Source organism: Brachionichthys hirsutus, chromosome 7 (genome assembly GCF_040956055.1).
Source record: "Brachionichthys hirsutus isolate HB-005 chromosome 7, CSIRO-AGI_Bhir_v1, whole genome shotgun sequence".
Lineage (NCBI taxonomy): Eukaryota > Metazoa > Chordata > Actinopteri > Lophiiformes > Brachionichthyidae > Brachionichthys > Brachionichthys hirsutus.
This window is the reverse complement of record NC_090903.1, coordinates 8511295-8530138: the sequence shown is the minus strand read 5'-3', so window position 1 is coordinate 8530138 and position 18844 is coordinate 8511295. Positions and strand designations below refer to the sequence as shown.

The 18844-nt window shown below is 43.8% G+C and overlaps 2 protein-coding genes across 2 annotated transcripts; one reads left to right on the top strand and one right to left on the bottom strand.

Annotated features, from left to right (window-relative positions):
• Positions 1–648: 648 nt before the first annotated feature.
• On the bottom strand, positions 649–10721 carry LOC137896089 (PDZ domain-containing protein 7-like). The gene is made up of 15 exons (XM_068741617.1): positions 10529–10721; positions 9813–9950; positions 9490–9664; positions 8440–8616; positions 7820–7967; positions 6734–6794; positions 6015–6527; positions 5448–5594; positions 4905–5077; positions 4544–4635; positions 4351–4442; positions 4152–4220; positions 2824–3471; positions 2408–2508; positions 649–897 (listed from the first exon to the last, which is right to left on the bottom strand). The coding sequence occupies exons 1-15, from the start codon at positions 10719–10721 to the stop codon at positions 649–651; spliced, it is 2976 nt and encodes a 991-aa protein (XP_068597718.1).
• Positions 10722–13887: 3166 nt separating this feature from the next.
• sfxn3 (sideroflexin 3) lies at positions 13888–17289 on the top strand. Its single transcript, XM_068741184.1, has 10 exons — positions 13888–14051; positions 14328–14498; positions 15064–15162; positions 15588–15663; positions 15782–15867; positions 15954–16081; positions 16383–16432; positions 16574–16623; positions 16702–16749; positions 16839–17289. The coding sequence occupies exons 1-10, from the start codon at positions 13888–13890 to the stop codon at positions 16933–16935; spliced, it is 969 nt and encodes a 322-aa protein (XP_068597285.1). The 3' UTR covers positions 16936–17289.
• Positions 17290–18844: the final 1555 nt, after the last annotated feature.

The following is an 18844-nucleotide window of genomic DNA, read 5'->3' as shown; positions in this document are numbered from 1 at the left end:
GAGCCTTCCCACTGCAGAATACTCCACTATGCATACTACACTGACTTCATTTTGCTGCCCATATATCCTCCAACCTACTTTAATTTAAAATATGCTGCTGGCCTTTTGTCTTCATTTTCCCATAGACTTGAATTTCTAGCTTATTCACATGTCTGCATAAACTCAGTCCACAGCGGGGTGTAATTAAGCCTCTAAAGAAGCAGCGGATTGCTACAGAGCACAAAACCAGCCAGAAAAATGCTGCACAAAAACACTGAGCAGCAATAATCTCCTCCAAAAATCTACTAAACCCACACTATCCGTTTTGACATAATACAGAGTTTTAATCTGAGTGTAAATCTCATAGCACAGACGCTCCTTCATTAGTGTTTACCACTTCCTGAGAGGTGGCAAACGATGGCACAATTTGTATATTTTCAACATTTATTACAGACATCTTACATTTGATGGTACCAAAAGTAAAGACTAACAGCTGTATCGGTCTTAGAAATCAACATACTGTACATTACATACCGGTAGTCTTCTCTTTGACATGTTTCCTGCAGCTCACCTTTATTTCACAGGACAGATGATTCGGTGCATCCATTTCTCTCCTCTATGACCAGAGGGCTACCCGTCCCACATTTCTTCTGGACTGAATCCAGGACTTTATTCGCTCCCACTGGAGCAGCAGCTTTTGTGTCCTTCATGCTGTTCGCCAGCTGTTAGGCAAGCAGAGGTCAGTCCGTAGGCCTCCTGGGGCTGGCGGGGGTGGGAGAGGCTTTTGGGGACCTTCACCACAAAAACCATTGGGTCTTTGGCCTTGTTGCTAAATGCACGGCGAATGACGTTCACTGCATGCTGATGCGTCACTCTCTGCAGATTCTCACCATCAACGGACAAGAGTTCATACCCTGCCTGCAGATGAGAACGCAAACAAAGCGTAACATGCAAAGCGCTGCACAAACTATCTATTTCTTATATTGCTTAGATCCTTCCATATTTTCCCCTCTCTGCAGTTTCTGTCTTCTTCCAGAGCAACATTCTAGACAGTTTCCATAAATCTGCGGTGATTGTGCCCTTAAGCAGGAACGTGATTTATGCCAGAGAGCTTTGGGAGTCTCCCACTGGTGTAATATATTCACACTGAAGGCCATCACAAGTTCACATACAATAATTCCCTTTCAGCACAAGGTTGTTGAAAAGAGAACACACACACACACACACACACACACACAGTTTGGGACATTTGCTCACCGTTTCCTGTAGGATGTAGGAGAGAGTGGCAAACCTTTGTAGCCCTGAGGAGAGGAACTTCCTCTGATGTCATCAGTACTTTCCAAGGATGCACCTGTCTCATGCACTTTTCCTCATTGTCCATTGTTGTGTCCCAACCAATCACTTCTATTTTCTTTTACCATTTCTATTCCAGTCACACAGAAATCATTCTGCACCCGGCCATTTTTTTTTTTTTTTTTGGTATAACTATCAAACGTGTGCTGTGTTGTGTTTTTCCTCATGTGGGCTGTTGTCCGAAAGTAACCTTACAGCCTTCAATGAAAACAGTACAAAAAGATTCAAATGCAATTAGTGTGTGTGTGCATGACCACACACAGACAAAACAGCATGGTCCACTGATAACGTGTTATCATAAGTGTGGGAGATGAGGAAACATGACGGCCGTTTACACCGAACAGACCTGGTCATACCTCCCTCTGCTCATGAGGAGGAGGAGGAGGAGGAGACGTTGCTGAGATGAGGAGGATTGCATGGGTGAGCTGGCGTGTCAAGATGTGATGTGCGAGACAACAGACGGCTGATAGCGAGCCACATATTTGTTTCTGATGCTACGAAGCAAAAAGCTCTTCAGCCATGCCAGCAGCATTTGGCTCTAGTGATGCTACGCTGGTTTGTTCAGCTACTAGAGTCATCATCACAATGTTTGAGGCAGTCACATGTTCAAAATCACACATTGTGTACAAGAACTGCAAGAAGGAAGTTCTCTTTTAACCTGAAAGGCTAAGCCAGATGCTGGATCCCTTCTGTTTCACGCTCTAATCAAGAATTAGACCTGGATTACATCGTTCAATTGATGGGCAATTGGAAACGAGTGGATATTACCTCACACCTAACACATATTTCCCCTCGTGTATCTTAATGCAAATTTTATTTAATCTCCATCTCATGGACAGAAGTTTTAAAAAAAATCAGACGGTGGTTTCCTGTAGAATATTTTTTTGCCTCACGTGTTTAAATGCAGATTACTGGCAGCTGTTTAGTTACTGTGCCCTCAATATATTACAGATACATTAGCTGTCCAGCACATGTGTACCTCATCAATGATGGAGGTAATGTGCTACTTGAGATGGCAGATCTTCTCTCCACTCATGACAAAGCTTCAACCGCAGCACCTCGTGTAAATGCTCACCTTCATGGCCTCGTTCGTAGAAGCAGCTCCTCCAGGGAAGATCGTCTCAATCTTTACCATTGGCTGGATTCTGGACTCCACCCCCCCAGAGATACTTATTCCTGTAAAGAGGTGTTGGTTGACAAAGCTGAATTCAGCATTATAATTCATCTGATCTCTTCAGCTCTTAAACTTTTAACCCTTTCAGAACACTCTCAGTTCAGAAGTAGGGGATGTGCTGACCTCTACTGGTGATGGAATGACATGAAAGAAATAGTAATTTAGCAGTTTTTACTCTACTTGCAAGCGTTAGTTCACACGTCAGGAATAATATAAATGTTGGATGCTATAAAAAAACAAAACACAGAATCCCGAAAAATAAGCTTCATTTCAAAGATTAATTTGAAAGTTTAAAAGATGTGTTTCTAGGTTCTTACCCAGAGACTGTTTGGCCTTGGAGATGGTTAACGTGTTTATTTCATACTCTTGAGGTTGCAGAGTCGCTCTTGTTCTCACACCGTGACCATCTTGTACATTTACATTTGGCTGCTGACTCGTCCCGCTGCCTGCTGATGGCCTGGTGGTGACTCTGCGGGGCTCGGATGCATCAGTCAGAGGGGTTTCCCTTTGCTGGGAAGGAACACGTAACTTGACCTCTGTGTAGTCCTCCAGCCCACTCGGCCTGCCACCTTCTCTGCCTGGACTCCCCTCCCTCCTCGCTCTCCCATTCCTCACGGGCGACCTCCCTCGTTCAGAGGTCACGCTTCTGTCCGACGCCGACAAGGAGGCGGCGCCACACTGTGATATCCTGCTCTCTCTTCTGTGTGGGGAGCGATGGGATCGGCACCCACGATGGGTGGAGTGTGGGGATTCGGTGTGGAGGGAGCTGAAAGTGGGCGAGGGGCTCGGGGAGCGGGAGCGCACAGCGGAGGAGGTGTAGCTGTCGAGAGGTATATCCAACAGAGGGGTGAAGGCACAGGATGGGGGCACCACCGGGCCTGGGTGCTGTAATCTCTCCAACTCCAACAGCCGTTGCTCCTGCAGTGTACCATGCACCGGCTGGAGGTGGAACCCACCCCTGTAGTCTTCACAACCATAGACACAAGACAATCCGCTTTAAATATACAAAAGTACATGCTTGAAGTGGAAATTCTGGAGAGCAGTATGACGATTTTTGTTAGACATCAAGGTGGACCATTTAGAAATGATCAGGTGCTGCAGCAGACACAGAGAGATCCATTATTAAGTCCTCGTAATTAAGTTGTAATTTTATGCATACATGCATCCCCTGCTTCCAAAATTCCCAGAGTGCTGCCCTCCCAGCTCCCTGTTGACCCCGACCCCTAACCTGCGGCTCCAGCAGTAAGTCTGCAGCGAGCTTGTACTTTAGAGACTAAATGAGAAAAGGGCTAAAAGCTTCTCCGCCTCACTTCAGTGTCACATTGGCCAAACAGGCATGTCTCTTTTCCTTTCTGTTGGCCGTGGAGATGTAACACAAGCTTCTGGCCTCGGCGCAGGAACATGAAACCTGAGAGACTTGGTGCACGTGGTGTGGGTGTTTGCATTTGTATTTGGAGGCAGCGTCTGTGATGTGTGTAATAGGATGAAGAAAAGAAGTGCAGGGATGACGGGGGGAGGGATTAATGCTTTTGTGTTTCTCATATTCCTCTGGGATTAAGTAAAGGCCAGAAGAAGTCAGAAGACAGAGGCTCTGTCTAAAGATAGAAAGGGTGAGAGGAGGAATGAGGCGATGCAGCCCACATACCTGGGATCGGGGTGATGAGGTGACGCCGTGGGGTTCCACTGCGAGGGGAGCGCAGAGCCGGAGAACGCACTTAGGAAGGAATAAACAGTTAGATCAGTTTATTAGCATTTACTGCATTTTCTAACTTCTACACTATTTCTTTCATGCAAACATGATATTGAGAATTTTCCGTACGAACGGAAATCGTCCCGCTGCCTACCTAAGCGGTTCTTCAGAATGTCGTACGCCTCGAGCTCAAAGGGCATGACCACGCTGTCAAAATGGCCCAGCGCAGCAGTCGGTATCAGCATTCTGCGGAGGGCATGATCACATGCGCTCATCCTTACTGCCATGTATATTAACTCATACGATACAGACGCATCTTAAAAGCTGGGCTGTCCTCGTAGACTCACCTTATTTCCCGGAGGAGCAGAAGTTTCTCTGGCCTGTCTAAGATTGCCAAAAGTGGGTGTAATAAATCCTCAACCGCACGGTCGGACAAAAACTGAATGCAAGAGTGAAGGTGGAAAGAAAGGTAGATGAGCGGAAAAAACAACCGACTTGTTGTATTGTCCATCAAGACACATCTCCTTCCTTATTGTTATTATCGAGACAATAGTCCACTAGTGGCCAACACAGGTTTGATTCTGTAGCCTTTGTGCAAATGCTTCGGAATCTTCTGCAAGATTCCTTGTGTGTCATTAATGGATGGATTTTTATTGTGTGGGAGACAAACACACACGGGGGGATTGCCAGTGGCGCTCAGGAACTCACCCGCAGACAGTGCCTCATCACAGCAGCCACCTCATCATGGAGGAGGAGTTTCTTTGCCGTTGCTTCCACGTGCTGAAGGGCCTCAGCTTGGTGGGGCAGTCTGCTGTCTTTAACGCCAGCACGGGATTCCCTGGGGGCGGTCAAGAGCCGGAAGGGACGACCCCGCTCCTTATCTACGGCATGACAACGTATGAAAATGTTTATGCATTAGTAATTCCAGTATCAATGCTTAAATTCTAATGGTCAATGACTGTCAAGAGTGTGTTCCCACAGAGCTTCGGGAAAATGCAGCCGGAAAACATATACAGGAGGAAAGCTTGATCTCATTCACCGATTGTTCCCTTAAGTCTGATTGGCGGTCCCTGTCCTAAAGCATCTTAAGTATCGCTCCGTGGCAACAGGATGCCACATATCCTGATTCCAGATCAGAGTCTCGTTGCCAAAAAAACCCAGAATTTGTTCAGCCAAGTATATCAAATTCAGTCTAACACTTAGGCTATATTTTATTTTGTCAAACGCAGAAAAAACTGACTGCGGCCTTACCTTTTTCACGGTGAGACGGTGACTTAGAGCCATTCTTCTCTCTGCGATCTTTCTTAAACAGTAAGTTGACGAATGTTTTGGAGCGGCGCAGGTTCGTTTTACCGTCTTGCTTCTCCTTCTGTTGCTTCTTGTTCTTTTGTTTCTCCTCTAAAGGTGGAAAAAATAAGAAACAGTATCCAGTCCTCCTGAATTCATATAATCAATGCAGATATGTTTTCCTAACAGCAAAGACTTGAATAGATTTGTATTTAGTTTATTTGCATTATTGCGCATGCTTGCTTTTTTAGCTTTTAAAATGTGCATTGATGAAAATGAGGTAATATAATAATTAAATGAATGCAACTCAACTGTTGTGACGACACTGATACTATAATCAACAACCGCAACACATTATGTCCATTCTTCTGTCTACCCAGTCGACAAACGCACGACTGATATATCAACAATAAGCTGATTCGTCAGCTCAATCAATTCATCAGACTGCTTCCATTAATATATATTTTTTTTAATTCAATTAATATCTCCCAGAAGTCAATAATAAAGGAGCTTACGTTCATCCTGTCTCACCTGATGCAGTGACGTGGCTCCGGGAACGTCTGATTGGCTTCCTGGGTCGGCTCAGAGCCATCAGCGCTTCCGTCTTAGGCGAGTGTTTTGCTTTTTCCTGGTTCCCTGCCGACAGGGTCCTCGTTTGGCCCCGGGCACCTCCTCCAATCTCCCTCGGCCCTTCTCCTTTTCCACGTATGACTGTGTCCTTCAGCACTATTGTGGCACCTACAGTACGACTGGTTTCTGTTGCGGCCAGGCAGTCACCATACGACCCATTAGGCAAGGGGAAGTCTGCTGGAGGGTGGGGGTCAGTCTGTGTGGCGGTGTCAGCAGTTCGCTCAGTGTTGCTTACATGGCGGGAGTTGCCCTCAGTGGAGATGGAGACATCGACCATGTCTGAGCCAAAGACCGGCGGGAAAAGGACCTGGGAGAGCCCACTGAGAGAGCTGAGGGGGGTGCTGGAGCACAGCGATGAGGCTGAAGAATTGGAGTCAGAACTCTGGTAGGATGGTGCAGAGCCTCCACTGGTCACTGCAGAAGACATTCCATAATTACTATGAAGTATTTGGATTCAGTTGTTTTTGAATACAATTTGAAAGTAGAATTTTTTTATGAATTTTCAAAATCCTGCAAATCACCAGGTCATGTTTATAGATGGTAATTCATTTCCATTTTTCCTGTCATTCAAAACTCAACTTAAACACTATCTCTATGTTATTTTGCAATAAGCAACATACTATTTTCAAGCCAGCCATATTCTGCCACCATCTCCTTGTACGCAGGATATCTCCCAGCTTCCTGCAGGGAATAAACAAAAAACCATTTCACAAGACTAAAATCTTTTTTTAAATGAACATGCCAATCAACTGACCAATCATTGAGACTTTCCCTCCATTTAATCTGTACTCAAGTACCCTTTGCACGATTGAGACTGGGCAACATGATTTGAAGAAGGAGCCACTTTATTTAAATTAATAATTGGTGACTGATATCTTTAGGTATAGTTGTAAAAACACTCAAGGTTAGATCTAAAATGTTCCATCTTGAATGTAAGACTAGTTACTAAAGCTTAAACGTAGTTCAACTAGTCCACTTTATGTGAATCTGATCCACAAATGGATCAAATGCAGGAAGTAAAATTCGTCCTTCTCTTGATTACAACCTGATCCCTGACTGCCTTTGAATAATGAACGTCATCCCAGGGTGTTTTTCACACAGGCAACCTGAGATCAGAAGAGTAAAATGAGCAAGTAGCAACGCTAGTGAACTCAGGCAGGTCAAATCCACGTACTAAAAGGTGCTGCATAATGCACACACTCCCATTAATGCACACAAAGATGACTTCTTTACACAGATATGACACAGGACACTGTTGCACAAGGAAATAGGAATGACGAATACTGTACTGTACCACAGATATTTAAAACATGCTTATTTACACATCACACAAGCATGAAAGAACAGCTGCATTCAGATATGTTTGTGGCCATGAGTAACAGTGAAATTACTTTTAGCTCTTTTTTCCATCTCCGCTAATCCCAGAAGGACAGAAATGCCCGTTTAGCTGCTAAATTCTCCCCCCCAAGTTCACCAGGAAGTGACTGATTCTGTGCGTCTGCGGTGTGATGAAGAGCAGGAGGTGTGGAGTGGACCTTCATAGCTTTTCACCTGAAATCATCAACAATTAAAGACTTAAATGTGGCGCAAAGTTCATCAGTACACGCAAACGCCTCGTTCTAACGTGTCTGACCCATCTTTGATAGAAAACACGGTTAATTAATGCAACTTTAAAGCCGCAGGTTCTTCCAATAATTGTTTCTCACCTTGATTGTCAACATGACATGGGTGTGGCTCTTCAGGACTTCCACTGCACTGCTATGGGTGATGTCATCGAAGGTAACCCCGTTGGCTGCGAGGATTTGATCGCCCATTTTGATGCCATGCTGTTCTGCGAGACCGCCTGGGTCCAACCTGAAGAAGAGGAAGAAGTGTGACAGCATATTCAAACACTTTCAACGGTGAGTTTAATTATGTTTATTTCACATTTGTTTCTCACACACACAGTATTAGGGTTTTTTTTTATGTCGTGTCAAACATTGCCATGCTTATTTTATGCAGACTACAGTACATGAATGAGTTTATTTTCTATACTGTGATGATGGAAATTAACTTTCTTTCATTGCATATGAAAACAGAACTGTGCAATGTTTTTCACACACAATCCTGTGGGAAGTTTCTTTTAATGTTGTATTCTTTTTCTTTGTTTCCCAATGCCACCTCCACAGAGTGAGTGTTATGCCTGGGTTTCAGCGCATGCACACACACACACACACACACACACACACACACCCCTGAATAATCTAATTTATCTAATGCTGATAGTCTCTTCGGGTACGGAAGAAAAAAGGCACCGACTGAGTTTCAAAGACCAGTCCGCTCGTACTTTGAGACATAAATTCCCAATCCGAACTCTTTGCCTCCTCTGATGTTGAAACCCAAGCAGTAGTCGTCTGAGGCGGTGAAGAGATGGACGATCCTACGGAGAGCGCCGTCTGAACTAGCCTCCGACGCTGGGCGGCCGCTGTCCTCCACCACCATCCGCCGGTGAATCAGATCCACCCTAATCGCATATAAGCAAAAGAGGAAACACACAAGCAGATGAAAATATTCACAGGTGCTTTGTCTTTATCCACAGAGATCGGGCGTCTCATTATTGGTTAATTAAATAGCCATAAAGGTCACAGCAGTAATCCATCCAGTCCTGCCACATGAAACCCAGATACAGTATATCCCAAAAGAAAGATAACCGGCGGGAGCCACGGAGAAGTGACAAGACAGAAAAGAATCCATGAGGTCAGTGCTGATAATGACCTCCGCCAAGGAGGTTCTGTTTTTGTTTGTCTGTTTGTTAGCAGGATTACAGAAAAACTGCTGGATGGATCTTGATGGAAAGAAATCTGAAGATGGATCTTGGTCTAACTTAGATACCATTAAATTTTGAGAGCAAACCGGATACCCGTCTGGATACCAAAGAAAATCTGGATGTCCCCATTTACTTATAATGTAAAATATGCATTCAATTCGCTCACCAAACATCATAGTCATAAAGAGTCTGATATGCAAAATGTCTTCTGGATCTGATCCAGAATGAGGTCAGGAAAACAATATTACAGTTTAACATTGAAAACTCCATTTATGGATTCAAAAATCAGTTAAAAATCAACTCTGATTCATTTGTACTTTTTATGTTTGGTGTATAAAGATACCAAGAACCATTTGGAATCTTTTGATGATGACCCAGATCACGATGTGGACGGTGTAAATCTAACTACAAGGAGGTCTGAGCTCTCAGAGTGCTTTTCTAGTTGCAGTATTAAATATGATACATGGCATAATAGTTTTTAATTTCAAATTAAATGAACAAGATTTGTTCCAGCCTTGTTCACCCAACAAAACGGTTGCTGAGCAGCACCTTGGACAGGGTGGTCCTCACCATGTGGTCTTCTCCTTGGAGTAGCGGATTCCAGGGATCTTTCCGACCCGTCTCACCACGATCCTCAGCCTGTTGTTTCCCGTCAGGACCTTCACAGCGCTGCTCATGCTGATGCTCTCGAAGCTGACCCCGTTCACCTCCATCAGCTTGTCGCCCACGCTGAGCCCAGCCTGCACTGCAGTCACAGGCAGGAGGCGGTGCAGCATGTACGAGTTAATGCCACGTGGGACACTACTCCCAAAGTCTACTTGCCCAGATGCAGGCGCACACTGTGACAAAAGCACGCACGCACGCACACACAAACACACACGATTCCTCCTAACCTGCAGAGCTGCCGTCCTCCACTTTGCTGACAAATATGCCGAGTCCATGTTCAGAACCCCCCCGGACACTGAAACCCAGCCGCCCATCTGGACTCTTGTTGACTGTCAAGGTGTGAATGTCTTCACTGTCGTCCCCGCCTGCAATCACGCAAAGCAACAAAACACACTTACCTGAAACAAAGGTCCGAACAGTCCCACGTCCAAAAACTGACCGGAATTTTACAGCAATTAATTAACAGCAGCTTCTTTTTGCAAAGCAGTCTTTAAAGTTGCTACCGCAATTTATAATTACAGTATATGAGTGGAAAATATAGAATATAGAAATCAGGACTTTTGTAAAGTCATTGCACTATAATTAGTGCATAGCCTCAAAATGCTTTATGACATGACATTTTCCCATTCACACAGAGAGGCTACCATGCAAAGCATCCTCTGCTCATCACTGGCTGAACCTGCAGACTGCAAACAGGCCGCAGGTCAAACCACAAGCGCTTGTTATTGTACATACGGTTCTGTTATTATTTTTGGTCAAATCAACAATTGTTTCATTTATTAAAATTAGTGTGATTTTGAGATGTCCCCAAATTGATTGGTCTACGCACAAGTTTGTTTCTTTTTTATTACAAATTTATTTTACCATCTATGTGAAAAAGGAAAACCAATACATACCAGACACTGTGCGAGTCAGCGTAGCAATAGAGGACTCTTGAACTCACCATCAAAAGGTGCATTGATGAGGATGACTCTGCCCATTGGCGAGGACGACCTGCGTCTGTGGCGGTGCTGTTTCTTGAGCATGTAGCGTGGAGTGCTGTGGGAACCCCCAGTCTGGCTTCCATTGCTGAAGTGGGGCTGCCCCCCTCCCTTTGTCATCTCCCTCCAGCCAGAGGGGTGAGAGGAGCGAGACATGCCGTGTGTCCGGGAATGTTTCCCTCAGTCATCCAGACAGGAGGGGGGGGGTTTGCAGGCTGGGATTTGGGGAGAAGCAGGTGGGAGATGAATGCAGTGGGGAGCCGCACCTTTATGATGCTCTGAGCTCTGAAATTCATCCGTTTTCTTAAAGACAAGACAAGTCGCCAGCTCATTGCAGGGCCACATATGGACATACAAACATTCACATTCAGCGTGTCCAATTCAGTTAAGGTGGATGTTTTTGGAGGTGGGAGAAAACCAGACAGAACCCACACAGAAAAGCCCCAGGTTGAATCGAACCCAGGACCAAGAGCACTACCCACTGCCCCACCGTGCTACCGCACTCTGTAATTCAAATTTTATATATTTATTTATTTATATGTACATATGTATTTTTGTTTTATAAATTGGTGTAATCCAGTACTTTCATGTGCAGTCTCTGAATCAAACTCCATAAACTCTGTATTGCTGTTTCCTCCACGCATCAGCTGAGGGCCCGCCGACGGGAGAAGCCAGCAGGGCATGGTGATTCCCCTTGGGTCATGTTTAATTAAACGGATATCGGTCAAGGAACGTGCGTTGTGATGAATAATGTGCACTTAAAAGTTTGAGATGGGATAATATAGCTGCATCATTTGGCACAAATACGACTCAAAGGTCCCATATTCTACCCTTTTCCACAAGTTAATGCAGTTCCCAAAAACACATGTGAAATATCTGTGCCAGTCTTTGGTCAAAATAGCAAACAGATGCTGCAGGACAGCGTCCGTCCTTTCTGTCTCAAGCAGCTCCGTCAGAAACGCTCTAAACCCGGAAGCAACAGTACGTTCACACACAGGCATGTTGTAACAGGAAGTATTTGATGTTAACGGTAATAGGTTGTATTATCACATGAAAGGGTAACTGTCATAACAAGCTAAACAGCATACCGTCATAACAGTGGAGATTTAAATTCATTTAGTATTTTTATAATCAAACATCTCATTATTACACAGAAATATCTCATTATCACAATATAACGTGCATAAAATAAAATGAATTAAAATTCCCCTATCAAAGGATCATCTTCTCAATGAAGGCAAAGCTTTCCTTTAGGAAGCAGCACCATGGACAGCCACTGAGTACTACTACCTAGTACCTAGACATCAATTCATGTTTTGACATTTAATTAACACATATAATATAATCATGTTAGTCAAACTCTGGAATAGAATACTGTTTGTAATTGTTCCGATAGGTGTTGACAAAGTCTGACGAGGACTTAGCATACCTGAAACGCTACAAAACACCTGGCAAACATTTTTAAATTTAACATCTTGACCTAGTTACCTGCTTCCGTGTTGGGCCGGGATGGACGGTCTCTCGTCCACTTCGTTACACCTTATTATGGGATGCAACCGGAGCGTTAGTGCCGGCTCATTTATTTTCCAGGTGACATAAATTGTCTCACAGGTGTGATCCTTGTACTTGTCCCTGCAGCTGTGCGACCGTCAAGTCTCTTGTCCCCGGAAACCTTGTTTAAATGTGTTAATATTTTAGCAGGCTTAAATTGCACGACATTATAGGTTGTGTGGGAAACTGAGGTCTTCAAGGCTGGTTTCATTATACATTTGTGATGGGGAACAGCCCCACCTGGTGGTCAGACACTGCTGCTAATATGAATGAATGAATATATTTATTAGATAGAATGTTAGAGTACAAGTACAGTCACACAGTAGCATGTATTACAGTACAAATAAAGTCAAACATCCTGTCTAAGAGGAGCATTTCAAAAAAGCCCTTGCGGTCTTGTTTCCGTTGAAAGTCCTTCGTACATAAATCATCCACAATTAACAATACAAATTTAACAATACAAATAAAAATAAAACCAATATTCAATAACTCAATTGATGCAACGTAACATTAGAAAAATAAAAATAGAATGATTTTACACCGCTGATGCAAAATGACAATGAATGACAATAGATTACATAAATTACAATAAATTACTAAGGCAATTAATATGTGCAACGTAGGTGGACAAAGAAACTTCAATACACATCTGTGTATCCACTCCTGATGCTGTTTAGGGTTTTATTTTATCTCTTATTATTTATTTATTGCTACCATTGCATGTGTCACTACTAGTAGAATTCGCGTCTGAGGGCTTCCAGCGAATCACAGTCCTTCCTGATAAACACCGCCCACTGTTCGGTGTTAACTTCAAAGGCATCTGCGAAAATCGGATTGCTGAATTTCTACTTTAACTTTGGTTTGGGTTTTTCTTTCAAAAATGACAAGACATTTACAACACAACATCAGCATTTATATTTGTTTGATTTTTAAAACAAAATGAAACAAACAAGCCTTGCCATTATATATGCTTCAACAGTAGAAATATAATCGCTTTTTTATTATTATTTTTTAATTTACGACACCCCCTGAAGCTACCATGAGGCGTCACAAGTTCAGCCCCTGGTGGTAAGAGATATTAGAGGTCATACATTCTCCAAAAAGAAAGAGAGCCAGCCAGGTAGGTGTTTGCGCTGAGGGAAGTCGGACATGAAATGAACTAAACACCAGGACGGCGAAGTTTACCATGACTTTGTGTGGATATGTGCCTTTACGACACCGACTGGAGTGCTAACATGCTAACATGCTAGCGTACGAACTCCCCGGCTAGCTTGCTGGTTGACACCGAAGAGGGACGTGATGATGCCTGGAAACGGGTTTATTATTCTGCTCCCTACTGTCCGGTGTGATGATGTTGTGGTATTTAATTAATTAGGTTTTATTCTCATGTTTGTTTTTTAATTCTCTCTAAAGTGTGCGTTTGAGCAATTTCGTCAGTAGCTTGCTTGCTAGCATGATCACAATGTGTGTGTGTGTGTGTGTGTGTGTGTGTGTGTGTGTGTGTGTGTGTGTGTGTGTGTGTGTGTGTGTGTGTGTGTGTCATGTTGAAAGTAGCTAAGAGCTGAAACTACAACATATGCAAAGACGTAAATATTTTCTTAAATGTCATATTGTAAACAAACATTTTTCATAAATGATAAATGCTAGCTCAGGCCGCCGCGGTGCTTTTGCTTTCTGTTTTACTTTGACATGGCACAGGCTTTGTTGAGATTAGGTCGCTGTAGCATCTGTGAATACTAATCAGCATGTCTGTTCGTCAAAGGAGGTGAGGATGTCTGGAGATTTGTCCCTCAACATAAACATCAAGGAGCCGAGATGGGACCAAGGAACATTTATGGGGCGTGCCAAGCACTTCTTCATGATCACAGACCCCAGGAACGTCCTGCTGTCCTCGGAGACCCTGGAGGAGGCCCGGGTCGTCGTGGAGAGCTACAGGTAGAGGGTTGGGAGATGAACATGCTGGAGTTGGAGTATAAATGATGATGTCTTTGGAGACGGTGACGCATGAATAGAAATGTGATTTGACGTGGCGTGGCTAGCTTTACGCTGAATTCTTTCATTCACTCCATAAACTAAACGAGAAGAAGGAGCACCTGTGATGTAGTTCAAGCGTTTTTATATCTGTAATCTGATGCAAACACGGAGTGGCTTGTGTTTGTCAGGCAACTGCTGCTTTAAATACTTCATCGCTTCTACTTTTGTCTGTTTCAGAGCTGGAAGCGTGAAGCCTGGCCTGACGGAGGACGAGCTCTGGAGAGCCAAGTACATCTACGACTCCGCCTTCCACCCCGACACCGGGGAGAAGATGTTTGTGATTGGCCGGATGTCTGCTCAGGTGCCAATGAACATGACCATCACTGGCTGCATGCTCACCTTCTACAGGTACAGAACCATTCAGTGTGTATATAGAATGCCAAACTGAAAGTGGCCTCTTCGGGGAAAAAAATTAGCTTAATTCTGGACAGTGAATTGTGTTCGGCCGCAGAAAATCAATTTCATTTTTATAAGTTTGAGAATGTAATGATTGTAGATATTTATAGTATTAGGTTTATGTTTCATCTATAGTTTAATGCTTTGGACTTCCCTATTTTATGTCAATTTAACTGCATAGATTACTTTAAATCAAGCCTATTAAGAGGTGTGTGTGTGGTTCCGTGTTAATTCAAGTGAAGCTCCGGATCCACCAGCTCTGGCTGGTACGAGTCCAGTACCCTTAACTTATGGTAGCAGCTGGTTTTAGATGAGGCTTGACTGAAATCAAGTATTTTGTTGGGTACAGTGTGTGCTCTAAGCGCTGCTCTGGTGTAATCTTTAAAAGGCCCGAGGGTAAAAATGTTACTCCTGATTTTATGTCCGCTTCCAGCGAGCCTTTGATGTGTGTTTATTTTATATTGTGTCGCTTGTACATTGTCCCAAACGCACTCTTGTTGTTCCCTCGTGTTCACAGGACGACTCCGGCCGTGGTTTTCTGGCAGTGGGTTAACCAGTCCTTCAACGCTGTCGTGAACTACACCAACCGCAGTGGGGATGCCCCCATCACCGTGAAGTAGGGAGGACTTCACTTACACAACATCATTCCTCCTCCTAAACTAGTGTCTGTATGGGGGGGGGGGGGGGGGGGCTGTCCTTTCCCCTTCCCTCACAGCGGTATTCTGTGCACTGTTAAGCATGTTCAGCCTCTAGCTGATGGCAGGTCAACCCCCTGCACAGTTCCGTGCTTCTTTTATCGTGCCACAAAAAAGCATCTTTCAGATGAAAGAGAAATGGACGCGATTAAGCAGGATGATGTTCTGTCTTCCTCTTATTTTTTTTTTTTAAACCTTTCCATATTCATAGAACACAGCACGGACTTGCACTCTCCTGAGACGCCTGATAAATACTCACTCGTGTCCTGCAGGGTACATGATCTGCTTGTGGTGTGTCGGATGAGCTGCGTGTGGAACTGTGTCTGATGCATCCGTCTCTTTGCAGCCAGCTCGCTGCAGCCTACATCAGCGCTACCACCGGAGCTGTGGTCACTGCCCTTGGGCTCAAGTCTCTCACTACGGTAATGACTTTGGTTTACACAAAGCGGAAGGCTCGGATACAGATTCCACACGTTTGTTTATACAGGAAGTGGATGCTATTTGCCTGAATGTGTCCTTTCGTCTGTCCCGTCTTCACAGCGTCTCCCCCCAATTGTAAGCCGGTTTGTTCCTTTTGCTGCTGTCGCTGCTGCCAACTGTATCAACATTCCCTTCATGAGGCAGAGGTGAGATCTCTGAAAGAGAAGCCAGGGAGCTCTTTATTCTGGAGCTTTTGAGAACTGCGTTTGCACTATTCTCTTCTGTATTCCAGGGAGTTGAAGTACGGTATTCCTGTGACGGATGAGAATGGGAACCGGTTAGGAGAGTCTCCCGCTGCTGCCAAGCAGGCCATCGTGCAGGTGGTGGTGTCAAGGATTGGCATGGCAGTGCCAGCGATGGGTAAGGTCACGGGTCAATTTTGTTAAAACTGTGGAAAGATGGTCACTGGTATCGATTAGAGATCAGCCGTACGCCACCAAAATGTCTCTCCTAAATAGCCAAATGTTTCTTTCACACTTGGGAGAGACTAAAGCCTGAGCTGCTAAGTGAAGCATAACTGCTTGATGTTTAATTGTGCAGCCATCACTCACAAACTCAGCACCTCGACTTCAAAGGGTGATGATGGGTCCGTTTAGATCATGACGATCAGTTAGGTTTGCTTTTATTAAGTTGACCACTAACCCCTGTTCACCGTTTACAGCGATTCCCCCCGTGATAATGAACGCTCTGGAGAAGAGGGCTTTTATGAAGGTAAGCAGGAGGCGACTCGTGCTGGTGTTTCGCGTTTAGAAAAGAATCTCGTCACTTTCCACACGTTGGACATTCTTGCGTATCTGCAGGAAAAAAAAAAACTTGTCAAATGTGTTTTTGTTTTTTTTGTCTTCCCCGTAGAGATTTCCCATTCTAAACGCTCCAGTTCAAGTGGGGCTTGTTGGTCTGTGGTAAGTAAACGGCACACGATGGTATTAATGTTTGTTTTAGGTGACTTTTAAAAGTATCCCTCTGGCTCCCGGTTTCAGCCTGGTGTTTGCTACTCCTCTGTGCTGCGCCCTGTTCCCACAGAAAAGGTACCAACACTCTCCTTACAGAGCGAAGGTTAATATTTTACATGCAGATTACATATCGCGGCATTGACATGTTCAACCCTGTTCTTCAGCTCTATAAGTGTGAGAAAACTGGAAGCAGATCTGCAAGAGAGGATACAAAAAGCCAGCCCCAACCTCACCACCGTGTATTTCAACAAGGGCCTGTAGGACCAGCCGGCGCTTCTTCACACCCAACATACGAGATCTCGCACAGATATCCACAACTGTTGTCGTGGAGCGAGAGGGAAAACCACATTTCTTTTCTTTTCTTTTTCTTTTCTTTTGACCCTCTTGTTCATTGTCCTGCTGCTTTCAGGAGCAGACGGAAACAAATCACGTTGAGAATGGAGGTTACTGACAGCTCGGTGTACATTGATGACTCCCTACAAAGTAAAAACTGACTCCACCGTTTTGTGTGCGTGTGTGTGCGTGCGTGTGCGCACTATTTGAGATGTTTTTCTCCTGCTGCCTTCACGGTGGTATTTAATGAAGCTACCAAGTTGTATTTTACCCACCTTTGTATCGTGGGGCATTCAAGTTTGTATTCCTCTGATGTATTTGTAACTCTTAGACTGAAGGCTTTGTGCTTTTAAATGGTGCATATTCTTCCTTCTGAATGTGATAGGATCTTTCTTGTCAGGCCCTGCTCCCACCCTTAAAAACAATCGTCTTTATGTCTTGCCTCCTTGTAAATTATAGCATTATTTACTGCTGTTGTATGCTAACAAATAACATTGAGATTATGCGTCTTTTTTTAACTTCAATCTTTCCTTTGAGGGTACTTACTGAACGCTCCTTCGTATTCGTGCGCCGATAATGAGATGCTGGTAAAACCATATCTAGAAATGAAGCTGAGAAAGCTCTGAAAGCACAACTATAAAGTACGGCCTGCATATTAGCTTTAGTTGGAGATACAGGGTTCTATGGGGAGCATCGGGCTAGCTGCTTTCTATGCTGTGCACTAGAGCTGTTGATCATTAGACCAAAGGAAAGGGGCTAGTGTTGCGTGAGCAGGTGTTTGTGAGAGCGGTGGGTACCTGGATCGAGCCCAAGGATTATGTAACAGTGAGTATGTTTTAATTGTATCAGATGATTGGTTTATTTCGGTCACGGTATACAAAAAAATTTGGTTACAAAATAAAGTTTACAAACTCTGTAACCAGAAAATGAATAGGCTGAAGCCAAAGCCCATTTTTGCCTGTCCTGTTCAATCAAACGACCCAAATCAGTAGTGCAAAAACTCAAAAGGTGCTCTAAATGATTTCACTGATCAATCGATGCATCTGAACGTCAGTTGTTGTAATTGAGCATGGGGTCCTGATCGGTTGAGTCCAACTTGTTAGTGAATACGTAACACCACTAATTAGTCCATGTTTGTTTGGTAGTGGGGGTGTTCAGGGACTGTGGCAGCTGATTCATTTATATGGATCAGGCAGAAATAAACTGTTTAAATGTAAAGTGTAACTTTTGAAGCATTTCATTTCAAAGTGATAGCCAGACCTTTTTTTTTTTGGCAGGTTTGCACTTACATGACTTTTGCGGTAAAGTTGTGGCTCCTTCCTTCTCTAAGTAAAAGGTGTGTCTTTGTGTTTTTAAATGGATATTTAATGGTAGAATGAAACTCATGTTACGCGTTGTTCACAAATTATGAAAACAACCTCAGCTTTCTAGTGATGGTTTGTGTGTGCTGTGCTGTTGAGGGTTAAAGTGCACCATATAACCTTTGTAGGAACTAGTTGAGTCTGTGTTTCTGTTTAAAAAAGAGATTAAGGAGTATATTCAAGATTGTATTTATCATGTTAAATGGCTCCAGTCATTTATTCAGATTCATAGTTTTAGTCGTGGTCAGGAGGCTTTTATTTTGCATCGTCAATCAGATCAAATTTCTTTCCCGTTTGTCTTCTCTTTGAATTATAGCACAACAGTTTGAACAATATTGGAGACGTGTATCTTGCATTAACACATTTATTAGAATGTATCTGAGTGAGTTACACCCAGACTCCTCACCAAAGATGAGACAGGTATGAAATGTGCAACTTCTTGAGGTTCGTTTCAGCTTCACGGAAGTTTTGCAAAA